Source organism: Bos grunniens, chromosome 12, assembly GCF_055505025.1.
Source record: "Bos grunniens cultivar Pamir isolate PY7600 chromosome 12, Bosgru_T2T1.0, whole genome shotgun sequence".
NCBI lineage: Eukaryota > Metazoa > Chordata > Mammalia > Artiodactyla > Bovidae > Bos > Bos grunniens.
Window position 1 is genome coordinate 11,728,614 of NC_141176.1, and position 26,888 is coordinate 11,755,501.

A 26,888-nucleotide genomic window follows, 5' to 3' on the forward strand; every position below is an offset into this window, starting at 1 on the left:
TAGTCACGGCTATGGTTTCTCCAGTGGTCATGTATGGATGTGAGCGTTGGACTGTGAAGAAGGCTGAGCGCCGAAGAATTGGGCTACAGTCCATGGCATCGCAGAGTTGGACATGACTGAGCAACTAACATTTCCAATTTTCAGTGTGATAAAGAGTTATAATTTTGTATGAGAATGCCCTTATTCTTAGGATGTGATAAAATATTTAGTAGTGTTATAAGATAAGACACTAACTTTTAAATAGTCCAGGGATTTCCCTAGTGGTCAACACTCCATGCTGCCGATGCAGGGGGCTTGGGCTTGATCCTCGGTTGAGGAACTGATTCCATATGCTGTGAAGTGCATCCAAAAGATAAAATTAAAAAAAAAAATAACAAACTTTTAAATAGTTCAACAACCGCTGTATGTGTATGAATCAGAGAAAGAGAAAAGACAAATATGACAAGATATTAACAATAGTTGAATCTAGACAATTCATTGAACTGGTTATTTAAAATTATGTGTAAAACTTTTCTGAGTACTCGATTTTCAAAATAAAAGCTTCAGAGAAAATTTTCCTCTCATCTTTATTTCCAAATAATTCAATTGGTCCTAAAAGTCTATTTTAACCAGTCTTTTCTGGCATATAGTTCCTTTCTGAGGAACTGTCTACAATAACAACCACTCTCTTTTTTACTTAAAAAGCTTCCTGAGAACGATTACTAAATACAGTGTGCTACTCGGAATTAGGGCTGGTGACATATTTTGGTTCCCTGTTCAGCTGGAAGCTCTCTAAGGTAAGGACTAGGTTTTACATGTCACAGCACAAAACCGGCCCCAGTGAATTACTCACATCACACCACATTTGTGAACGCTTATGAAGTCAGAACAATAAGAAACAGAAGCCAGAGAGTCTGCTTTAAATATTGACTTGTAGTTTGCACAGTACAGAGTTCATTCAGCCCTCACAGAGCTCGACCATCTGTATACTAGTGCTCATCGTTATCGACTCATATTCTTCACAACTTTTATTTATTTTATTTAAAAGTAGTAGTTTAAGTCCTAACACTGACGTGAATAACAGTACGTTGTCTTTAAGGAAGTTTATAAGTTTATATCATTAGATTCTACCATGGGGAAAGTCCTGAAGTAATAGATTTTAAATGTATTTAAATTAATTTATGCTGCCAAGTCATTTCAGTCGTGTCCGACTCTGTGCGACCCCATAGACGGCAGCCCACCAGGCTTCCCCGTCCCTGGCATTCTCCAGGCAACAACACTGGAGTGGGTTGCCATTGCCTTCTCCAATGCATGCAAGTGAAAAGTGAAAGTGAAGTCGCTCAGTCGTGTCCGACTCTAGCGACCCCATGGACTGCAGCCCACCAGGCTCCTCCGTACATGGGATTTTCCAGGCAAAGGTACTTTATAGATGGTTTTAAAAAAAAGGTATATACAGAGAACAAATGATCTGCTCTAAATCACACAGTCAATTCTCAATACTGTCTCTTTCTGAAGATGCATACTTAGATTCTACATGAAGAGTTGGACTGTACTTTACAGGAAACCTAAAATAAAACTCTTAGGTCAAGAAACGTGACTTGATTCATTAAAAAAATATTTTTGTGAGTACTGTGTATCTTTAGCTGCACTTTATCAACTTTCAAAAAGACTTCCTTGCTTGGGTCTACTTCTCGATGTAGGCTCATTTCATTTCTACAATAATAAATTATAAATCAGACTTTGACTGATTTAAGGTTTTCATCCAAAAATTCAGTAATGGCTTCTTCATCCGCTGATTGAAGCAGTCTCTGAATTAGCTGATCCAAGCACTTCTCCCCACATAAAAATTCCTGGTAAAAGACAGTTATCATGAAAACTTGATTACTAGATAGAAACACAACAAAGAATTAAGCATTTATGTATTTTGTTTCTTTAAAATCATTATTTAATAGCAACAAACGATTACTAATCTACAATGTAATGAACACAATTGCTAACTTGGGAGGATTCCCTAGTTAATATTGACTTTTTATGTAAAAAGTGAATCTAAAAATTAAGTAAATGGAATTATACTCTTTCTTAAATAGTTTAAATTAGCATTTTTAAATTAGCCAATCTTCCAAATTCAAATTATTTAATCCAGAAGTGCTTTATAATAGTTCTGTTTTTTCTTAAATTAGGCACACATTGGCTTTAAAATCTGGAAGTCCTGTGTATTGAAAAATATTTATGCTGAAATATTTAGGGGACATTGTCTTGAGTCCTACAACTTGCTTTCTAGTGGTTCAGCGGCAACACAAGTGTATACATAGAGGAAGTGGAGGCAGAAGAGAAGGCAAGAATAGCAAAGTATTAACAAAGGTTCCATCCAGGTCTAGGAATATATATATGAGCTAATCGTTAAACATGTGTGCTTGAACTGTCAAAATTAAAAGTTGAAGGGAAAAAACCCTCGTTTATTAAACCTCCAAATAATTCCACTGGGTGGAAACTGTTTCAGTTAAGACTTCCCAGCAGTCCTCCCTGAAGTAGAAATGAGTAAAATAATGACTTTGAGCACCTTTCTTGTGTTATAAAGTTTCCGTGTAACAGAGTTGTTGGAATTAGTGATTTAGCAGAGTCTCCTCTTTTGGAAATGCTCAAAATCCAGACATTCACTTAACAGAAATATTTTAATACTGACATTTGGAACACAGACCATTTAAAGTTTAGATGTAGGCATGAACTACTCTTATATTTAGTCTTTCCTGAGTAGTCTTGAAGTTCAATTTCAGATTAAATGTACACATTTATCTCTCAAATTAAACTGTAGGAGGAAAGATATGCCTTACTATCTTTGTATTCTACAAAACACTAGCACAGAGTAAAATGTCGATTAAACTTGATGAAATTTTAAAACTGATTTATATACCATTTTGAACATAATTTGAAAATTGCTTATAAAATTAGTGTGCCCTGTAAGCTCAAATTATTATGATTATTGCCAGTGTGATTTAATCATCTGAAAATTATGTTAAAAGGGTCATTACTCTTATTGATAATCACATCACATTTAGAGTTCAATTGGATTAACCAGAGTGCTAGTTAAGTCTCTGTGTCAAAGTGTCTTTGACTCTTTGTGACCCCGTGGACTGTAGCCCACCAGGCTCCTCCGTCCATGGGATTCTCCAGGCAAGAATACTGGAGTGGGTTGCCATTTCCTTCTCCAGGGGATGTTCCCAACCCAGGGACTGAACCCAGGCCTCCCGCATTGCGGGCACACATTTTAACCTCTGAGCCACCAGGGAAAAGATCAAAGATGAGGGAGCTGTAGTTTCCAGCTTTCAGAAGCTTACAATCTAGTGGGAAAGTTAGGTAACACATAAGCATAATACAGTGTAAGAAATTTTTTAAAAAAAGAAGAACATTTTGAATTAGATCTTAAAAAGAGAACAGTATTTCTCCAAATAGAGACAAACAGAGCACTTCAGTCAAAAGAATGAGTATGAAGAGAGGTATGGAAACAGTGCAATGAACACCCAGGGCAAGAGTAAATTTCCAGTGTAATTGGAATACAGGACAGGAGATAGGCTGGTGGAAAGCAATCTGCACAGGGACTTTCAGAAACAGAATAAAAATACAAAATAATATATTACATGATGGTGGTGGTGTTTAGTCGCTAAGTCGTGTCCGATTCTTTTCTGACCCCATGGACTGTAGCTCTCCAGGCACCTCCGTCCATGGGATTTCTTAGGCAAGAATACTGGAGTGGGTTGCCATTTCTTGACCCACAGAATCTTCCTTGCCCAGGGATCAAACCCACATCTCTTGTATCTCCTGCTTGCATGGTAATTTACCACTGAGCCCCCAGGGAAGTGGCTCAGATATTACATGGTAATCTGAGCTTACAACTTAGGTAAGTTAAAAAGAAAATTATCTACAAGGGAATTCATAATAAACATATTTCAGGCTGACTTCAGAGAACCCAAGGGCAGGAATGTACAAGGCTACTGCCACCACCCTGGCTTAAAGCTCAACATTCAGAAAACTAAGCTCATGGCATCTGGTCCTATCACTTCATGGGAAATAGATGGGGACACAGTGGAAACAGTGTCAGACTTTATTTTTCTGGGCTCCAAAATCACTGCAGATGGTGATTGCAGCCATGAAATTAAAAGACGCTTACTCCTTGGAAGGAAAGTTATGACCAACCTAGATAGCATATTCAAAAGTAGAGACATTACTTTGCCAAGAAAGGTCCATCTAGTCAAGGCTGTGGTTTCTCCAGTGGTCATGTATGGATGTGAGAGTTGGACTGTGAAGAAAGCTGAGTGCTGAAGAATTGATGCTTTTGAACTGTGGTGTTGGAGAAGACTCTTGAGAGTCCCTTGGACTGCAAGGAGATCCAACCAGTCCATTCTAAAGGAGATCAGTCATGGGTGTTCATTGGAAGGACTGATGCTGAAGCTGTAACTCCAGTATTTTGGCTACCTCACTCGAAGAGTTGACTCATTGGAAAAGACTGATCCTGGGAGGGATTGGGGGCAGGAGGAAAAGGGGACAACAGAGGATGAGATGGCTGGATGGCATCACTGACTCGATGGACGTGAGTCTGAGTGAACTCTGGGAGTTGGTGATGCACAGGGAGGCCTGGCGTGCTGCGATTCATGGGGTCGCAAAGAGTCGGACATGACTGAGCGACTGAACTGAACCGCTACTACCCTGGGAATGAAGCTAAGCCTCAGGTATAAATTACGTGGGAATTCATACTGAGACAGGCCTGGGGGCTGGGACCCTTTGCTGCAGTGCTGCGATGCTGGCTGCACTGGACACACCTCTCAACAGAATACAAAGAAACTGTATGGGCCTAAAAATAACTTGCGTGCATGGGCAGCTGGGGCAAATTCTGGACCCAAAAGATACAAAGAGACCAAAAAACCCAATTTTTTGAGGGGCTTGGAGCAAAAAAAAAAGCTTGGTACTGTGCATAACACCATACCACCACCTAAGGGGTGGGCAAAACACCTAAGCCACCCCTACCCTCACCCCACATAAAAAGTAAGCTCATCCCTGCATCCAGAAGAGAGTACGTATGGGAACCTGTTATTTGTTCCTGCCCCAACTGCGCTGCAGCAGGGGCCTGAATGAAGCCTTACCTGAATTCCTAATCTGGTGGCTACTCAATTTCTATTGATTAGGGAAGGCCAAGAACCCCAATCACTAACAATACCATCAGGATTCTCTGTATCCCGTTCTCCCAGTTTTGCTCCTTTCACTACATCAGCTGTGGCATGTCCCTGCTGGTCCAGTGGTTAAGAATCCCCGTCCCAAAGCAGGGGACACGGGTTCAATCCCTGCTGGGGGAACTACCATCCCACATGTCCCAGGGCAACTAAACCCATGTGCTCTGGAGCCCACAAGAAGATCCCGTGTGCTGCAACTATGGCTTGACACAGCCAAATAAATAAATGCCTGTTAAAAAAAATAAAATATCAATATATGAGCTTCCAGTGTTCCCTCACTGAAGACTGCTGCTCGCCATGGCTGGAAATACGGCTTCTAACCTCTTGTAAGCTTTACATATTTCAGCTTCATCCACCGAGAGAGAAGGAGCATATTTGTCTCTTAATTAAAAATCCTGGGAAGAAGCTCATTGACTGGGGCTTGTCTGGACTTCCTTACCAAACAAACCAATTATTGTCTTGGGTCAAGATCATGATCTTGGAAGAATACAGCCACTCCATGAGGAGCTCTGTGCATGGAGAAGGGAGGAGGCCTGGCTGTAGAATGGCGGAGGAGGGCTGAGCAGAGACCCTCAGGCGCCGACTTTCTTTCCTTTCCACTCAGTCCTACAGCAGCTACCCTGGGGCTAAGGCCTTTGTCACTTTTCCTGCCTCATCTGTTGGGTTGGCCCAGAAGTTCATTTGGGTTTTTCCATAACATGTTATGGAAAAACTGAACAAACTTTTGGGCAACCAATACAACTCTTCAGTTCCTAAATCATGCAGTCTGACTAGTTTCTTTCTCTGTCCTGTGTACAGATTTTAATTTTTTTTTTTTTTTTCTGAAGGACAGGACCAGTACCATTTTATTTAGTGTTGTAGGAAATTTTAGGTTACTTCTTAAAAACAAAAGCAAAGAAATTCAAAATTCCCAAAGTGACAAGGCAGGAGATAAGAATTCTCTAATTCAAAAACTGCCAGGTGAGCTTCCAATCAGAGGGAGGAAGAGGTCACTTCAGTAGCTCACACAACAGATGGCTGAGAGACCACAGGGTTGAGATCGGTGTAGAAACTGGAGGTTAAGCTCTCTGCTCGCCTCAGGCAACAGATCTTTCAGCCTTGAAAGCGACCATTTGTAAGTGAATAGGTCTAACAGAGAAGGGGCTAGGGGAGGGAAGATCCTGCCGAATTTTACGTCAAGTTGCTTCCGACCTTCAGTCTGGCGGATGGCTGAGGGTCGTGGACCCTCCTCCCTCTGTGCCGCTCTGAGCCCCGCCGGCAGCAGAGCTGGAAGCCACACATGGGTGCCACTCACTGCCCACACAGCCTCCGCTCCGGGTCAGTGGCTGTGCGTGTGGCGAAAGGCAGACTTTCCTGCTCCTGCATTTCGCTACCTGGGAAGGCTGACACACAGGAAATACTCTGACTTTCCTGTTTCAAACACACAGCAGGATGTCTGTCAAAGTCCAAGGCCCCCACTCCAGTGTTCTGGCCCGGAGAATTCCATGGACTGTATAGTCCATGGCCTCACAAAGAACTGGACACAACTGAGTGATTTTCACAGTTGTCTTTATAGGGATGTAAATAAATCTCGTAGTGCTACAAAAATACAAGTCGTCTGAGAGGTTTACAGTGGTCCCCAGGACTGTATGTGGGAGGGTGTAAATCAAACAGCTATCAATAATGAAAAACGAATTAGTGCAATCAAGTTACAGTATCACCTCCAGATTAAAGGGCTCTGATATTAACTGATGTGGCAGCAAACGTGATCCTGAGAAGGAACCCTGCTGCCAGTTATCTTGCCTCTTCGATACCAGAACGAGCACAGAGGGAGTTCTGTTTAGTAACTGCTCTCACCTCAAGACCTGCCCACCCCCTTGGTCTGGGACATTCTCCCACAGGAGAGATGTCAGGATTTGATGAGATTCTGTCTCAACTAGGACCAAAAAAAATGAGTAATATGGAAAACATCCTAGTATCAGGTTACCAACAATGAAATTACCTTAAGAGTCTGAGTAGTTTAGTCACTAAGTCATGGACGTAGCGACCCCATGGACTGTAGCCCCACCAGGCTCCTCTGTCCATGGGATTCTCCAGGCAAGAATACTGCAGTGGGTTGCCATTCCCTTCTCCACAGATTTTAATGTTTTACCTCAACAATTTTTTTTCATACCATTTTCAAGCCTTTTCCCTTCACTAATATGGAGCATTTTCTTTCTTTCCCTTTAAGTTGGTTAGTGATTAGTAGAGCATACCAATATGACTGTCCTTGTTCTTTCTAAGGCTGGCATTCTAGTTTAGTAATAACATATTAGTATTTAGGCCAAAGTTATTGGAGAAGGAAATGGCAACCCACTCCAATATTCTTGCCTGGAGAATCCCAGGGACAGAGCAGCCTGGTGGGCTGCCATCTGTGGGGTCGCACAGAGTCGGACACGACTGAAGCGACACAGCAGCAGCAGCAGCAGCAGCATATATTTTATAACTATAAAAACCAGTTAACCTCTGTTTCATGACTGAATGCACTGCTGAACACCTGTGTGCCCTTCTAAAAAATATTACTGGTCACAAAAATGTAGCTGTCTCATGGTAAACCATCACCACTGTAAGAAAAACAACTGAAAAATGATGTTGTAACTAGAACAGCATGACCAAACGTGTTTGGGTATTATTACTGTGTGTTTCCTGAGGAAAGGGAAGTTGGTAAATATTTTCTCCTTTTCAACAGGCTATTATGTTCCTATGCAAGACGGCCTGAAATTGCTGAGAAGACAGAGGAAATGGCCTAAGAAACACAGAAATTTCTAAATATGTTAAAACCATAGATATTTCTTCTGTAAAATCAGGACTTTAATTCTGTGTATGAGACAGAATCAAGTGAAAGAAGCCCGAGGTATCACATGGTAGCCAGGACAAGGATCAAAACCTTCTACCTCCTGCCTTTTCCATGTAGTCCTTTATGGGAACCAGTTTATTTTCCCCTTCAGTGGAAGAAAAAAAATTTTTTTTCTGTGCTTTGTCGTTAATGGATTACTGTCAATGATCCTGGTGACATGGGATTTAGTTAGGTTAATGTTCAAAACAAACTGACAGGGTCTTTTTCCTGAAAGCATCATTGAACACCTGAATCTAATGATACACATCGTGGCAGACAGAATTCTAAGATGCCCCTTGGAGTCCACACCTTGGCAAAATCTCCTTCCTCTAGAGCAGGCAGAAGCTGTGATGATGATCACTCCAGTGATCAGATGACTGATTAGTGATGCTTTTCCAGGTGGGGCTGACCTAAACAGCCGATCCCTTAAAAAGGCCATTTCTGCAAGAGTTTCAGTGGGAAAGGGCCCATCGAGGGGACTAGACCGCAAGCAGCTGTGGGCGGCCTTTGGGAGCTGAGAGCGGCACACAGCTGATGACCAGCAAGAAGATCCTACAATCAATCCTACAACTCAAGGAAATAGAATGCTGCCAGCAACATGAGCTCAGAAGAGGACTCCAAGCTCTACAAAGGCAGGCCGGCTGGCCAGCACCTTGATTTCAGGTTTGTGAGACCTAGAGCAGAGAACTCAGCTCTGTCATTCCTGGATTTTTCTGACATACAGTAACTGAGATGATTAATAGGCATTCTTTTAAGGCAATAAATTTGCAGTTACTCATTATACGGCAATAGAAAATTGATAGACATATTGAAAATCCATTAATACACTGTGATTGCATAACAGAATTTTGAATTTAAAAGACAGCTTTTTCATATTGGCACAAAGAGTGTATTTCTTATCAGCAAACTAAGAAAAATGTTTGCAGATTTGGGATACTAACATAAACTCAGTAATATTTTAAAGGTAATATTTCAAAAATTACTCTAGAATTTGACTGTACTTTCTTCAAAAATCAAAGGCAAATGAAACATACTCAGTGTTGTTACCTTAATATTTCGAATTTCATATGCTATCCTGTGGTCAGTGACTCTATCCTGGGTGAAATTATATGTCCGGATTCTCTCTGACTGCGCTCGTGTTCCCACCTGTGCCATAACAAAAAGCAATTCATATTTTAACTTTATCATTATCTTTATCACAATGGAAAAAGGGCTTGCAAATTACTTTTCTATTTTAACAGTTTAATTATTTTCTAAATTCCAAGATACAAAGTGACCAGGAATAAGAATGGGCAGAACTTACTGTTGAAGACTACAGTTTTGTAAAGCTTAGTTATGGGATAAGAATGAATGTTTCTTTGGTACCTCAAACCCCAAATATTTAAAACCAAATTATCTTTCTATATCAGTCAGTTCTTCCTGTGGTTTCTGTAAATGACCCCACAATGTTTCTTTTGACCTAAGTAGGGAACTTGACATCCTATACACTTTGACAGACATTTCATGGGGGCTGACTATCTGGCAGGCTTTGATATAGACACTGAAAGGACCTTCAGCTCATCTCAATTCTCCCCAATTCCCAAGGATTCAAGGGTCTTTTATTATATCCTGCCCTTGCCATTTTTATTATCATTCAAGGGCTCATGACTTTCACTACATTCCTGTAAAAATTAATCTTCCATTTCCCTGTTTACATTGCATTGCCCTGCTTAGTTTTCCTAAAGCACAGTGTTTTGGGTTTTTTGGTCAATTTCCTTCTTTGGCTCCTTGACTACTAAGCACTCACAACTCAACTCAGCATTCAATTGTACTTCATAATGTGGCCAACTTTCCCAAAATTATTTCTGAAAATATGTGAACCTCAAAAATTCCACTTAGTATGCCATTTCATTATTATGTGCAAGTCTGTTAACCCAGCTAAAACATCACCTCAAGGGATGCGCTTCCTAGCACTTTCGTACCATCTTGACTTTCCTGGTCCCAACATGAAAAATATGTTATCTTCCTCCTTCAAAACCCATGCACCTGGAATCTTCTTCATGGCACACCCGTCTACCTTAGGCGGTGGTTATTTATAGTCTCGTCTGCTCACCTGCCCTCCCTCCCTCACATACAAGGCGCACAATATCCTGTCTCACTCACTTTCACTTTTGATTTGACAATTTATTGTATTATTTATTTTTTATTGAAGAACAGTTGCTATGCAATATAAGTTACAACTATATCACTTTCACTTTTTAAGATTAAAAAAAAAAAGACATTCCTACAACTTACAAAGCAAACAGTATGAAACTAAACTCTTAAGTATGGCTGAGTATCTGGGAAATTGTTGAAAGATTCCAAAGCCTAACCTAAGAAATACTAAATTATGGGTAATGTATTTTTAAAACATTCCCCAGGCCATCCATTCTGCAACCAGCCAGGTCTGGAAACCACTATGCCAAAGTATCATATTAGTGCCTAGGATCCCACCAAGATCAGTTATATCAGAATCTCAGCATCCGCAAAGCTCTTCAGGTGCCAACTGGAGCCAGGGTTCAGAACCTGGCACAATGCCTCCCATAGAAAAGCTCCTGTATATACTGGCGGAAGAAAAACTCCTAAGCATTAGAAACATCTGCTAAAAAACTTCACACAGATGGACAAAGGGAGGCAAGAAGGTCTTTTCTGGCCTTTCAAACCAAACTACTGAAGTAGATACAACCCCCCAAATCTGCAAAACAGGCCGATCGCCAATACTTACTCTGAAAATCACTGTGTGATGCCAAAATGTCAAATGGCAAGTAAAACCCAGTGTCTGGGACTTCCCTGGTGGTCCAGCGGCTAAGACTCTGCTCTCAACTCAGGGGACTCAGGTTCGATCCTTGGTCAGGGAACTAGTTCCCACATGCCGCAACTAAGAACCAGTGCGGCCAAATAAATAAATATTTTTTTAAAAACCCTAATGTCTTTCATTAAATGTGGCAGAGCTGATAGTGTTTAAGACTGATATATTATTTATTCTGGCACTTTTACTATCTGCAAGTTAGTAAGGGAAATAAATGAAAAGGGCAAAAGTGTGAAAGACGAGGACATCTATGTGAAAAGAATAATTGATGTTTAGTTTTATACAATCTCATTATCCTAACAGGCCACAAAACCTCCCACATTTACTGAAGTATAATTACCTGTAAATAACACAGAAACACAGTTATTTCTGGGTTCCACTGTCTCTTCCAGTTTCTCTCAAAGACAAACTTTATTTTTTCAGAAGTTAAAATCATACAACACTTGGTTTACTTAAAACAATGACATTTATTCATTTTGCTTAAAACTTATCTATGTATATATTTGTATAAAGAATAATATAAATGTATATAGTACAAAATTTTAAAAGTAGAAAAGAGTATAAACAAAAAATAAATCTCTTTTCTAGTCTTTGTTCCCAGACACATCAGAAGCAATCACTATTACCAGTTTTTTGCATGCCATATATTTTTGATTCCACATAAAATTATAATAAAAGCATAGGTTTTAAATTAAAAACCTGTAAAGTCTCTTAATTTCTAGAGAATTGTCTTTTACACTGATTTCCTCTTAAAGATAACTATGATATAAACACAGAACACAACTGGGAAATAATTTTTAATTTATACGTATCTCCTCTCCTTATTTGCAAACTGGCATGTCTGAGTTTAGCCATAACCAACCGTATTAAATTATTGCTGTTTACAAATGAACATGTTTTCCAGCGCTCCAAGGTACTTCCATTAGATTAAGAATATTTACTCCATTTTCCTATACAAGATGATGGCTTCTTGTACAGAGCCATTAAGTTATTTCACCTAATAAATCTTACCTGTAGTTTTCTTGCACTTCGTTGCTGACACTTGTCTTTCTCAATAATCTGCTGGTAGAGTCTAGCTCTCAACACACGCAGAGCTATTTCTTTGTTTTTTATCTGTGACCGTTCTTGCTGGCATTCCACTACAAGTCCTGAAAAATAACAGGGATCAGAGGTAAAGAGTGCGTGCGCACGTGCTCAGTTGCTCAGATGCGTCTGATTCTTTGTGTGACCCCACGGACTGCAACCCACCCAGCTCCTCCGTCCATGGGATTTCCCAGGCAAGAATGCTGGAGCAGGTTGCCATTTCCTGCTCCAAGAGATCTTCCTGACTCAGGGATTAAACAGGTGTCTCCTGCATTGCTGGCAGATTCTTTACCACTGAGCCACCTGGGAAACCCTGAGGTGTCTATTATATCACAATAAAACTGATAAAGAAGATAGAACTGAGGAACGTTTTAAAGGGGGAAAGGTTAATCAGGAAAAGAATGAAAAACATTTTAGATGAAGTACACAGAAACTATACATGAGTTATGACGGTAATTGTTGTAGATGGCTCTCTAGATTCTGATATCTAAATAAGGTGTTTCAACTTATAATACAAATACACATTTATTGAAAAAAAGTCTGCATTTATATAGACCCAGGTGGTTCTAACAAGAAGTGGTCCACTGGAGGAGGGAATGACAACACTCCAGTATTCTTGGCAAAAGGATGTGACACCAGAAGATGAGTCCCCCAGGTCAGAAGGTGTCCAATATGCTACTGGGGGAGAGCAGAGGGCAATTACTATAAGCTCCAGAAAGACTGCAGAGACTGCACCAAAGGGGAAACGATGCTCAGTTGTGAATGTGTCTAGTGCTGAAAGTAAAGTCTGATGCTGTAAAGAACAATATTGCATAGGAACCTGGAATGTTAGGTCCATGAAAGAAGGTAAGTTGGACATGGCCAAGCAGGAAATGGCAAGAGTGAACGTCGACATCTTAGGAATCAGTGAACTAAAATGGACAGGATGGGCGAATTTAATTCAGATGACCATTATAACTACTACTGTGGGCAAGAATCCCTTAGAAGAAATGGAGTCACCCTCATAGTCAGCAAAACAGTCTAAAATGCAGTAATTGGGTGTAATCTTGAAATGACAATGGTTTCAGTTGATTTCCAAAGCAAATCATTCAACATCACAGTAATCCAAGTCTATAACCCAACCCCTAATGCCAAAGAAACTGAAGTTGAACAGTTCTATGAAGATCAACAAGACTTTATAGAACAATACCAAAAAAGTCTTTTTTATCATAGGGGACTGGAATGCAAAGTATGCAGTCAAGAGATACCTAGAATATAGAAAATTTGGCCTTGGAGGAGTACAATATAAGGCAGGATCAACGCTAACAGAGTTTTGTAAAGAGAATACACTGGTCATAACAAACACCCTCTTCCAACAACACAAGAGACAACTCTACACACGGACATCACCAGATGGTCAATACCGAAATCAGATCGATTATATTCTTTGCAGCCGAAGATGAAGAAGCCCTATACAGTCAGCAAAAACAAGGACTGGAGCTGACTGTGGCTCAGATCATGAGCTCCTTATTGCCAAATTCAGACTTAAATTGAAGAAAAAGAAAACCACTAGGCCATTCAGGTATGACCTAAATCAAATCCCTTATGATTATGCATGGAGGTGACCAATACATTCAAGGGATTAGATCTGGCCGACAGAGTGCCTGAAGAACCATGGATGGAGGTTCATAACATTCTGCAGGAGGTGGTGATCAAAACTATCCCAAAGAAAAAGAAATACAAGAAGGCAAAGTAGTTGTCTGAGGAGGCTTTACAAATAGCTGAGAAAAGAATAGAAGTGAAAAGCAAGGGAGAAAGGGAAAGATACACCCAACTGAATGCAGAGTTCCAAAGAATACCAAGGAGAGATAAAAGCCTTCTTAAGTAAACAATGCAAAGAAATACAGGAAAACAATAGAATGGGAAACACTAGGAGAATTCTTCAAGAAAACTGGAGATATCAAAGGAACCTTTCATGCAAGGATCATCACAATAAAGGACAGAAAAGGTGGACCTAAAAGCAGCAGAAGAGATTAGAAAGAAGTGGCAAAAATACACAGAACTATATAAAAGAGATTTTAATGACCTGGAAAACCATGATGGTATGGTCACTCAGAGTCAGACATCCTGGAGTGTGAAGTCAATTGAGCCTTAGGAAACATTAGTATGAACAAAGCTAGTGGAGGAGATGGAATTCCAGCTGAACTAGTTCAAATCCTAAAAGATGATGCTGTTAAAGTGCTGCACTCAATATGCCAGCAAAGTTGGAAAACTCAGCAGTGGCCACAGGACTGGAAAAGGTCAGTTTTCATTCTAATCCCAAAGGAGGGCAATGCCAAAGAATGCTCAAAGTACTGCACAATTGCATTCATCTCACACGCTAGTAAAGTAATGCTCAAAATTCTCCAAGCCAGGCTTCAGCAATACGTGAACTGTGAACTTCCAGATGTTTAAGCTGGTTTTAGAAAAGGCAGAGGAACCAGGGATCAAATTGCCAACATTCCTTGGATCATAGGGAAAGTAAGGGAATTCCAGGAAAACATCTACTTCTGCTTCACTGACTATACTAAAGCCTTTGACTGTGTGGATCACAAGAAACTGTGGAAAATTCTTCAAGAGATGAGAATACTACACCACCTTACCTCTCTTCTGAGAAACCTGTATGCAGGTCAAGAAGCAACAGTTAGAACCGGACATGGAACAACGGACTGGTTCGAAACTGGGAAAGGAATACATCAAGCTGTATATTGTCACCCTGCTTATTTAACTTCTATGTGGAGTGCATCATGTGAAATGCTGGACTGGATGAATCACAAGCTGGAATCAAGATTTCTGGGAGAAATATCAACAACCTCAGATATGCAGATGACATCACCCTTATGGCAGAAAGTGAAGAGGAACTAAAGAGCCTCTTGATGAGGGTAAAAGAGGAGAGTGAAAAAGCTGGCTTAAAACTCAACATTCAAAAAACTAAGATCATGGCATCCAACCCCATCATTTCATGGCAAATAGAAGGGGAAAAATTGGAAACAGTGACAGACTTTATTTTCTTGGGCTCCAAAATCACTGCACAGTGACTATAGCCATGAAATTAAAAGACTCTTGCTCCTTGGAAGGAAAGCTATGACAAACCTAGACAGTGTATTAAAAAGCAGAGACATCACTTTGCCAACCAAGGTCTGTAGAGTCAAAGATTATGGTTTTTCCAGTAGTCATGTACAGATGTGAGAGTTGGACAAAAAAGACTGAGCACCGAAGAATTGATGCTTTTGAACTGTGGTGTTGAAAAAGACTCTTGAGAGTCTCGTGGACTGCAAGGAGATCAAAGCAGTCTATCCTAAAGGAAATTAGTTCTGAATATTCATTGGAAGGACTGTTGTTGAAGCTGAAGCTCCAGTACTTTGGCCACCTGATGGGAAAAGCTGACTCACTGGAAAAGATCCTGATGCTGGGAAGGATTGAAGGTAGGAGGAGAAGGGGACGACAGAGGATGAGATGGTTGGATGGCATCACTGACACAATGGACATGAGTTTGAGCAAACTCTGGGAGATAGCGAAGGACAGGGAAGCCAGGCGGGCTGCAGTCCATGGGGTTTTAAAGAGTCGGACACTACTTAGTGACTAAACAACAAAATGCAGTTGAAACCCATGTTGTTTAAGGGTCAATTGTATACTCCACATAGGGAAGAATATGCATAATGTAAAAGAATATATATGTACCACACAGCTTAAATAGAATATTGCTGAAAGTGAAAGTCCCTCAATCGTGTCTGACTCTTTGTGACCCCATGGACTATACAGTCCATGGAATTCTCCAGGCCAGAATACTGGAATGGGTAGCCTTTCCCTTTTCCAGGGGATCTTCCAAACCCAGGACTGAATCTAGGTCTCCCACACTGTAGGCAGATTCTTTACCAGCTGAGCCACAAAGAATATTTCTAAATGCCCTTTAAACCTCCCATTTGCCCCCTTCCAAGCCAGAAGCTATGTCATGCCTCCCAGAAGTAACCAGAAGTAACAGTAAAATAACTGTTTCCTTGTATTTTTTTATATTTTAAGATATACGTATAGATCCTTAAGACTTTTATGAAGCACTATACTGAGGACTCCCAGAGACTGGGGCTGACCGTTTGGGGACTAGACTCAGAAAGTCTATATAACAACTACATTTTCAAGTCCCCTCCCTCAGTCTGTAAGAGGCAGAAGGTACAGTCTTCAGAGAATTAAATAAGGAAAGTTCCAGACTTGAGTCTTCAAAGGTACAAAGGAAGGCAAGTGTGAGGCACAAGACTGAAAAAGACGATTAAGTGAAAGTTTGCTTACTGAATGGGGAGACCCTGACTTTACTGTCAAGTGTGTCCTGGGTGAGCCTTCTTAGCAGAAAACTACCCAAGAGAAAAAGTTCTACAAATGCTGACATTTCAGGGGCCCTGATAAAAAAAAGCTGATTCACTCCCCGACTGTCGAAACTTATTACTGGGTAAGTGGTGCCCATGCACTGAGAGTTACTCACTCTTTTAAGAGTTTAAGAGTTACCTCACTCTTATATGTATATACACAGCCAAGGAGGGACTTTGTCCAAACAGAAGGGAATATGAACACACTGGAGACTTTGAACCCAAACCCATGACCCAGTCATGGGTTCAAAGGGGTCACCTTTTTTTTTTTTTTTCAGAAAATCTTATATGTATTTATTTATTTAGGTATTTATCTGGCAGCTTTGGGTCTTACTTGCAGCACGAAGGATCTTTCATCATGGCATGCAGTATCTCTCAGTTGTGGCACGTGGGATCTAGTTCCCTGACTAGGGATTGAACTCGGGCCCTCTGCAGTGGGAGTGTGGAGTCTTAGCCACTGGACCACCAGGGAAGGCCCTCCAGTGTCATCTTTAAGGGGTTTGTGCAAGAACACAGACACTAACATAAAACTCTTTCTAAATGCCGAACAGTTTTATAAGATGTGAAAAAAAGAGTTAAAAGTACAAAGGCAAAAGGACTAGCTCACCTGTGGGGATGTGGACGAGTCTGACAGCACTATCGGTTGTATTAACATGCTGCCCTCCTGCGCCTTTGGCTCGAAATGTATCTATTCGCAAGTCCTTAGGGTCCACTTTCACATCGACCTAGAACCAAAAGTACAGCATGAGTAAATTCCATACTTAACAAATACTTACATATTAAACTGATCCCAAGGTCTTTCAAATAAACTGTACTGTTTTAAATCACAGCCATTTGACTAAGAGCTGAAATAACTTATAACAAAGAAAGAACCATAAACACCCTATTCCAATAGATGCTATTTTAAACACTGATTTATGAGACCGCTGAGTTATGTAATCTTTCAAAAGTTTTATTATCTATCATCCTACAAAGCTATATTAGATACAAAATATATTGTTTTAAAAAGGCAGAAGACATGAATAGACATTTTTCCAAAGAAGACACTCAAGTGGCCAACAGGCATATGAAAAGATGCTCCACATCATTAATCATCAGAGAAACGCAAATCAAAACCACAGTGAGGCATCACCTTGCATCTGTCAGAATGGCTATCATCAGAAAGAAAGGCTATCATCTAACATCAGGACCATATGGAGAAAAGGAAACCCCTGTACACTGTTGGTGGGAATGTAAATTGGTGCATCACTGGGGAAAGTAGCATGGAGGTTTCTCAAAAAACTAAACAGAACTAACATATCCAGCAATTCCACTCCTGGGTATATATCTGAAAATAAAAACCTTAACTCAAAGAGATATATTCACCCAATGTTCACAGCAGTACTGTTTATAACAGCCAAGATATGGAGCAACCATAGTTGCTTCCATAATTATCCATGAATGGATACATAAGCAACCATAAGTATTCATGAATGGATAAAGATGTGACACACACACACACACACACACACACACACACACACACACACACACACACTGGAATATTGCTCGGCCAGAAAAAATGAAATTTTGCAATTTGCAATAACATAAATGAACTTGGAGGGTACTGTGCTTAGTGAAATAAGTCAAACAGAGAAAGACAAATATGTATAGTATCACTTATATAGGGAGTCTAAAAATTAAAACACACTAGTAAATATAACTGGAGAAGGCAATGGCAAGCCACTCCAGTACTCTTGCCTAGAAAATCCCATGGATGGAGGAGCCTGGTGGGCTACAGTCCATGGGGTCGCCACAAGTCGGTCGCGACTGAGCGACTTCACTTTCACTTTTCACTTTTACGCAATGGAGAAGGAAATGGCAACCCACTCCAGTGTTCTTGCCTGGAGAATCCCAGGGACGGCAGCCTGGTGGGCTGCTGTCTATGGGGTTGCACAGAGTCGGACACGACTGAAGCGACTTAGCAGCAGCAGCAGTGAATATAACTGCTTTTGGACAATCGGCCCTGGGATTTCTTTGGAAGGAATGATGCTAAAGCTCAAACTCCAGTACTTTGGCCACCTCATGCGAAGGGTTGACTCATTGGAAAGGACTCTGATGCTGGGAGGGATTGGGGGCAGGAGGAGAAGGGGACGACAGAGGATGAGATGGCTGGATGGCATCACTGACTCAATGGACGTGAGTCTCACTGAACTCCGGGAGTTGGTGATGGACAGGGAGGCCTGGAGTGCTGCGATTCATGGGGTCACAAAGAGTCGGACACGACTGAGCGACTGATCTGGAGAAGGCAGTGGCAACCCACTCCAGTACTCTTGCCTGGAAAATCCCATGGATGGAGGAGCCTGGTAGGCTGCAGTCCATGGGGTTGTGAAGAGTCAGACACAACTGAGCGACTTCACTTTCACTTTTCACTTTCCTGCATTGGAGAAGGCAATGGCAACCCACTCCAGTGTTCTTGCCTGGAGAATCCCAGGGACGAGGGAGCCTGGTGGGCTGCTGTCTATGGGGTTGCAAAGAGTCGGACACGACTGACATGACTCAGCAGCAGCAGCAGCAGTGAATATAACAAAAAAGAAATGGACTCAAACTAGTGGTTACCAGTGAGGAGAGGAAAAGGGGAAGAGAAGAATAGATGTAGGGGAGTAAGAAGTACAGACTACTATGTATAAAATAAATGAACTATAAGGATATATTTTACAGCACAGGGAAGAAAGCCAATATTTTATGATAACTATAAGTGGCGAACAACCTTTCAAAATAGTGAATCACTTTGTTGTACACCTGAAACATAGTAGTATAAATCAACTACACCTCAATTTTTTCAAAAAGAAAAACAATAGTGATTATATTTTATTGAATTTAAAAAATAAATCTGTAAGTCTATAATGAAGTCACAAACATACAAAATTCAATATATGAGTTTACAATGAGGTAAAATAAAAATGGAAAGAGAAAGAGAAGAAAGGAGGCGAGAAGGTAGTGGGGAGGAAAGTTCTTCACAGTGAAGAATGCCAGTTAATACATGCAGAAGGAATGATGAAATCAGAAAATCATCATTTTGAAACACCAAACTAAATAACTAATTCAGGCAAAGATCACTACTGGATGTTAAAGACCATGGAAGAAAAGTTGTTTGGAATAGGATATATTACTTATATTACTATATTATTATATTACTTAGATTATTCCCTTATTATAAAGGGAGAAATACACTTTCACAATCAGGATTTTTTTTGTGGTCACCAACTTCACTAAATGCTCACAGTGATCCTTGCTAAAAGTGGGGCAATCTGATATTCTATGACTTGTGATGAGACGCAACATGAATATAACGACACCTGCGAAGTATTCTTGCTCTAAATGTATAACCTGAATAGAATGGAATATTTAAATACAACTTTTCATGGAATGCAGGAGATAAAGGAACAAGTTAAAGAGCGTTATAAGGAAACAGACGAATCCAGAATGTGGAACATTCTACAAGACAAAAGGTCTAGACTCTTCAAAATATCAATGTCATTTAAAAAAAAAAAAGGTTGGAAGACTGTTCCAGGCATAAAGAGTTAGAACAACAAACTGCAATAAGTGAAACTTGATAGCATCCTGGTTTAAGAAAATAGCTATAAAGATACTTTTTGATGACTGAGGAAACTATTAACTGGACTAAGCATTAGTTGTGACATTGTGATTTATGCTAAGAAATATATATTGTTCAGTTCTCAGCAGAGAGCTCCTAAAACCCTTGGATATTTTCTCAAGTGATGAGAGTGACAAAGGTGTCCTTTGGTATTCGTAACAAGCCCTCTGAGCCACAGTTGACTTTATGTTAATAAGGTGACCTTTGGAAAACCCCGGATAACCACAGCTTGCGGACTTACGGCCAGAGGAACCAAACACAGGACTAGAGGGCTGGAGCTTTCAGCTCCACCCCAATCTCCAGGGAGGGGAGAGGGGCTGGAGGTTGAATTAATCCCCAAAGTCGATTGATTTAACCAATCATGTCTATGTATGGAAGACTCCATAAAAGTCCCCAAGCACAGAGTTCAGAGCACTTCCACGTGATGCTGCAAGGTAGGGTGGCGAGCCTAGAGAGGGTATGGAAGCGATACACGTCTTTGTGTTCTCTGAGTTTCTTCCATCTGGCCCTTCCTGAGCTATATTTTTGGTAATAAAGCAGTAGTCTAGTAAGTATGAGCTTCCCAGGTGGCTCAGTGGTAAAGAATCCTCCTGCCAATGCAGAAGACTCGAGTTCTATCCCTGGGTTGGGAAGATCCCCTGGAGAAAGGCACGGCAACCCACACCACAGTATTCTTGCCTGGAGAATTCCAAGGACAGAGGTCCGTGGGGTCACAGAGAGTTGGACACAACAGCATGCACGCGCTAGTAAGGACACTGTTTTCCTGTGTTTTTGAGCCCCTTTAGTAAATTACTGAGACTAAGGAGGGGGTCACGGGACCCTCCAGATGCAGGAGCACAGGAGACAGCCTGGTCTCACGTCTGGCTCTGATGTGGCTGGGGCGGCTGTCCTATGGGGCTGAGTCCAGCTTGTGGAACTTCCCCAGGGAGACGGTGTCAGACGTGAGCTGAACTGTAGGACGGTCACTTGTCCACAGAGAATGGAGGGACTGCTTCGTGGGGGGAAAGAAGTTCACATGTTTGGGGTGCAGAAGCATTCTGTAAGTAGAACGCACAGGAGCTTTTCGTGGACAGTGAAACTGCGGTGGATCTTCACGGATAATGGAACAGGGTTCCTGCAGGGGGTTACCTCATCTGGGTGGGGGAGGACGATCACCGACATTGTCCCCGTGTGAATACGCTGCATCCGGGATGACAGCCCCACCTCGGGGATTCGCTGAACCCGGTGAATCCCACCTTCGTACTTCAAGTGCTTATAGACGTTATCACCAGAAATTCGGGCCGCTGCGTGATGTAGCCCACCTATGAAAAAAGATGTTCCAGAGTGATAATACATTCTACTTTGGAAGGGACCAGGACCTTAAATGGCCTCCATGAAAGGCCTCTGTGAGCACAGAGCCTGAGATGAGAACAGAAAGTAGATCCCAAAGACGTTTCCCAGCCTAAGTATGTGCGTATGTAATAGGGAACATGCCAAAAGATGGCTTATGGTTATCTCTGGAGAATCGAACAGCAGCATGTTTTTCATCTTAAGTGTTTTTGTTGTAAAGTTTTTATATGATGAACAAATTTCACTTTTATAAAAATAGTATTATAAAAAAAAGAATAGTGGGGCATTTTCTGCATTGAATCAATGCAATCTTAGGCTAATTTGGTGCCATATATGAGTGCTCAATAACACAGCAATATGATAATGATGAATAATTCTGTAGGTCCTCCCAAGCTTTCAAAATCTATTGAAATTTAATTCTTGCTTGTCTGTGAAGCGGGAAAATAAGCACAATGCCTAAGCTAGCTTCTTACTGAACATATTGTTTAAAAAAATATTTTTATTGTAAAATAATATACAGACGTAGAAAACCACATGAATCAAATGCATGGTTCAAGATTAAGAAAAAGAACTTTATCCGGCACCTGCAAAGCCCTCCCATAGACCTGCCTTTCCTACAATCCCTTCCCTTTCTCAGGTAACCAGTATTTTTTATTTCCTTCTCTACTATAATTTTATTACCTAATGTGCTGCCCTAGGCACTACAGTATAGTCTTGTCCATTTAAAAAAGTTGATATGTCTTTCAAACCTCTAGTCTATAAGTTCATCACCCATCTCAAGTTATCCATTGAGGAATCAGGGCTGTTGACATATAGAAATTTCCCACAGCTTGGTTTTGCTGACTGCATACTCTTGGCATGCTTCAGTCTCTTTTCTGCCCTCTGTCCTGGCTGCTACTGGGCAGCTGGATCCAGAAACTAGATTGAACTCTGGCAAGACAACAGGAGACAGACAATGTCTGGCTGTCTGTTTTTATGGTGTTGACAATGTTTGATGCTTCATGTACCACAGAGGTTGTAAAAGGCTGATAGTCCAATTCTATGGGCTTCCCTTGTGGCTCAGCTGGTAAAGAATCCACCTGCAATGCCGGAGACCTGGGCCCAATCCCTGGGTTGGAAAGATCCTCTGGAGAAGGGAAAAGCTACCCACTCCAGTATTCTGGCCTGGAGAATTCCAGGGACTGTATAGTCCATGGGGTCACAAAGAGTTGGACATGACTGAGTGACTTTAAAAAAAAAAAAAAAGACCTAGATTCAGCCATTTCTCCAAGAACCCCTGGTTCCTTTCGAAGGAAAATAACATTTCAATGTTTTCAATATTTGGGGACTAGGGATATTCACTAATACTGGGTTGGTCATTGTTTCCAAACCTTTTCAACGGACAGAGATAGGAAATACCTCATGAGTTTACAGAGATGTTGAGAAACAATTCCTTATCAAATTCTTGCATTTCTGCACATCTTGTAAACAAGGAACTGCCTGCCCTTTTGTTCCAGAATATATTTTTAAGGGTATTTGTTTAGTGAACAAACAAATAAAAAAGCTTTGGAGACAATGTCTCCCTCTAGAGCTAAGGACAAGTGCCTGCCAATGTAGGAGACGCGGATTCCATCCCTGGTCAGGAAGATCTCACATGCCGTGGGGCAGCTAAGCCTGTGCGCCACAGCTGCTGAGCCTGTGCTCTAGAGCCGGGGAGCCACAACTGCTGAGGCCCACACACCCTAGAGCCCGTGCTCTGCAACAAGAGAAGCCACCGCAACTACAGAGGAGCCCCTGCTCACCTCAACTAGAGGAAAAGCCCACGTGGCCCACCCAGCACAGCCGAGGAACAGATTCCACCTTCCGATGCAGGGGACATGGGTTTGATCCCTAATCAGGGAACTAAGGTCCTACATGCTGCAGGGCAACTAAGCCTGCGTGCATGGCAATGGAGACTCAGCAAAATAAAATACACTTGAGAACCCCAAGCTCAGGATTCTTCTCATGTTTTTAAACCCACCATGGGGGCAGGTGTCATTGACCTTCTTCCAGTTGCCTTTTGGGATGTGGAGTTCATGAAACCAGCACAAAAATGCTGATATTCTGGTTGCTGCTACTACCATGAGTCATAAACCATCCTTTGTCCCTGACCCAAGAAACTGACTTGCTAAATTTCTGTCTTGCAAATAGGATAAAATCTCAGACAACTTGTTCTTGATAACTGATACTTCTAATATAAATTAAAGATCACAATGTCTTCTCTAACATTCCTGTATCACTTGCTTTCCATACTGAGAATCTTGGTTCCCAAAGACAGAGAGGATACCAGAATCAGAGTATCTCATAACTACTCTTCTATTTTATCCCATATTTCATAAACAACAGTCTCAGAATGCCAGTATTAGTTCTGCCACCAGTATGATTACTAAAAACATTATAAAACTTTTTGCATGTGCTCTTCCCATTCTCCTCCCCATTTTGCAAATGACTGTACTCTATACTGTCAGATCTAACAGTCCTTATATACTGTACTTTTTCCTCTTAGTCCTCAATTAGACCTAGTTCTATAGATAATCATGCATTTAATACTCCCCTTTAGGGAAAGTGAAAGTGTTAGTTGCTCAGTCGTGTCTCACTCTGCAACTCCATGGAGTGTAGCCTGCCAGGCTCCTCTGTCCATGGGATTCTCCAGGCAAGAATACTGGAGTGGATTGCCATTTTCTACTCCAGGGGATCTTCCCAACCCAGGGATAGAACTCAGGTTTCCTGCATTGCAGGCAGATTCTTACTGTCTGAGCCACCAGGAAAGCCTGGAAGAAAGGCTGGCAGTATATAAATTTCTGGCATGTACCGACTTTCTCAAGAGGACTCACTCTTGCCTGTATTCAAGGGGTTTTAGGTCTACAAATTGGCTCAAGTCTAGGAACTGACTAAGGGGCCATGACTTCTGGTTTTATGACACAGGTTAGACTTTTGTTCATTTGACCTAGAACTTTTCTGCTTATACAGATCAAATAAGAATTTAGCAGGCTTCCATTCTTTACTCCCAGGGACACATGTCAACCAGCCAATGCCCTGTCTGCGTAAGTCAGCCTATTCCGATTGCTCCTTTTACTCTGTTGTCCATTATGGTAACCACACCCATATTGCCTTTGGCCACTAAGTGCCAACACTGCTACCCTGAGATCCATTTACTCCAACTGCCCTTAGGTTTCCCAATTCATCTACTAGAGTTCCCACTGTAAGGTCCTGGCTGCAGGAAAAAGCTACCAGAGAGCTCTTCAGTGACGCCAGGGCTCCCTTCATAAATTTATTTCTCAACAGTTGTGGTGAAAGTATACTATCTGGACACATTAAATTAACCACCACGTTATTTTTATTTAGTTAGTTATTTTTTTATGCCTCGATGTGTGGCCTGCAGGATCTTAGTTCGCCAACCAGAGATGGAACCCATGCCCCCGGCACTGGGAGCACAGCATCTTAACCACTGGACCGCCAGGGAAGTCCCAACCACCACATTACTTTAATGACCTCTCCCTGAATTCAGCTGGTGAGCAGAAAATAACAAAACATAATTATAAACATTAATCGGTTGGGAGGGAAGAGAGAATATAATAAATTTCACTTGTTGTTGTTGTTCAGTCACCAAGTCGTGTCTGACTCTTTTGCGACCCCATGGACTGGTAGCCTGCCAGGCTCCTCTGTCCATGGTGGGACTTTCCAGGCAAGAATACTAGAGTGGGTTGCTATTTCCTTCTCCAGGGATCTTCCCAACCCAGGGATTGAACCTGAGTCTCCTGCATTGGTAAGTGGATTTTTTTACCACTGAGCCACTCAGGGAAGCCCCCTTCAATTTGAAAGACATTTTTCTCAACTCCCTAGAACTCAGGAATATAGAATGACAGTGATAGACCTACACTACATGTCAAGAGCCACCACCCTGCAAAGACTAATCTTGTAATCACCTAGTATTGACTACTTGTGTAATGGCTGAGGGTTTTCCCTATCTGTCCCAAGATCACAAAACTAAAACACTTCAAGTCATTTGATACATGAATTTTTACATTTAAGTGTATTTTTTCCCAATCTTAGCTTCTAGTGCTATGTGAATCTCTGTGAGTTCCCTGTATTTCAATTAAACATTCAGTTCAGTTCAGTTGCTCAGTCGTGTCCGACTCTTTGCAACCCCATGAATTGCAGCACGCCAGGCCTCCTTGTCCATCACCAACTCCTGGAGTTCACCCAAACCCATGTCCATCGAGTCGGTGATGACATCCAGCCATCTCATCCTCTGTCGTCCCCTTCTCCTCCTGTCCCCAATCCCTCCCAAGTATGTGTATATATATATATATATATATATATATATATATATATATATATATACATATATGCTGTGCTAAGTCTCTTTAGTCATGTCCAGCTCTTTGCAACCCTGTGGACTGTAGCCAACCAGGCTCCCCTGTCCACGGGATTCTCCTGGCAAGAATATTGGAGTGGATTGCCATGCTCTCCTCCAGGGGATCTTCCTGACCCAGGGATCAAGCCTGAATCTCTAAAGTCTCCTGTATTGGTAAGCAGGCTCTTTACCACCAGTGCCACCTGGGAAGCCCCATACATATACTTTAACATACATATTTTGTAAGATAGATACTTTTTCCCCGTCTCTATTTTATTCTCTATCCATATCTTTGTCTTCTCCTCATTATAGTAAATAAATTATATTTTATAATTTTAATGGATAAAGGTCTATTCTTAGGTTTTAATTTTAAAGGTATATGAATAGAGTATTAAATTTTTTCCTTTTTTTTTGGTGGCAGGTGAGACATGGATCTTAGTTCCCGCACTAGGGAGCGAACCTAGGCCCACAGCAATGAAAGCAGAGAGTCCTAACCATTGGACTGCCATGGAATTCCCCCAATTGTTTCGTTTTTGATAAAAGGATTTTTACCTTGTTTTTTCCCTTCTATTTTGTATACATTAATCTGTTTCTTTTTTAAAAGACTTATTTATTTTATTCACGGCTGTGCTGGTCTTTGCTGCAGGGCACAGGCCTTCTCCGGCTGTAGGGAGCACGGGCTTCTCTCTAGTTGTGGTGCTGGGCCTCTCACTGCTGTGGCTTCTCTTCCTGTGGAGATGGGCTCTAGGCATACCGGCTTCAGCAGCTGCGGCTGTGGGCTCAAGAGTACAGGCTCAGTCCTTGAGGTACACGGGTTGCTCCGTGGTACGTGGGATCTTCCCGGACCAGGTATTGAAACCATGTCTTAACCACTGAGCCACCAGGAAAGCTCAACTTTGTACTTTTTAAAATGTCTTTTATTTTATTTTGCTAGGGAATCAGTGTATCTTAAAAAAAGACTTCCCAACCATTGTTTGTCTGCTCTGCGTCCCTGGAGCAGAAACTCTCCTCCTGATGTCAAGTGCATCTCCCTTTCATTGCTGAAAGTTGAATTCAAAATATGCATCTCAGAGATGACACTCTTTCTTTTCTAATGCTGCTTCTGATTACATTCTCGAAACTCTCTCTCCTGCGTCCACAGTATATACTGTCCCCATTCTTTTTCCTGCTTACCTGACCCCTTTTTTTCTTTTGCCAGCTAGTCTA

The 26,888-nt window shown here is 41.4% G+C and overlaps 1 protein-coding gene across 4 annotated transcripts in view; it reads right to left on the minus strand.

Annotated features, from left to right (window-relative positions):
• Positions 1–549: 549 nt before the first annotated feature.
• The window catches only part of MTRF1 (mitochondrial translation release factor 1), a 41,654-nt gene continuing 15,315 nt past the window's right edge, over positions 550–26,888 (minus strand). For all 4 annotated transcript variants that reach the window (XM_086328810.1, XM_086328806.1, XM_086328808.1 and 1 more), the window contains 5 exons: positions 21,107–21,279; positions 16,949–17,066; positions 11,894–12,030; positions 9,103–9,201; positions 550–1,829 (listed from right to left, as the gene is read on the minus strand). In XM_086328810.1, coding sequence (XP_086184936.1) covers positions 1,713–1,829; positions 9,103–9,201; positions 11,894–12,030; positions 16,949–17,066; positions 21,107–21,279 — 644 coding nt within the window. In that variant the 3' untranslated portion in view covers positions 550–1,712. The remainder of the gene's footprint in view (positions 1,830–9,102; positions 9,202–11,893; positions 12,031–16,948; positions 17,067–21,106; positions 21,280–26,888) is intronic.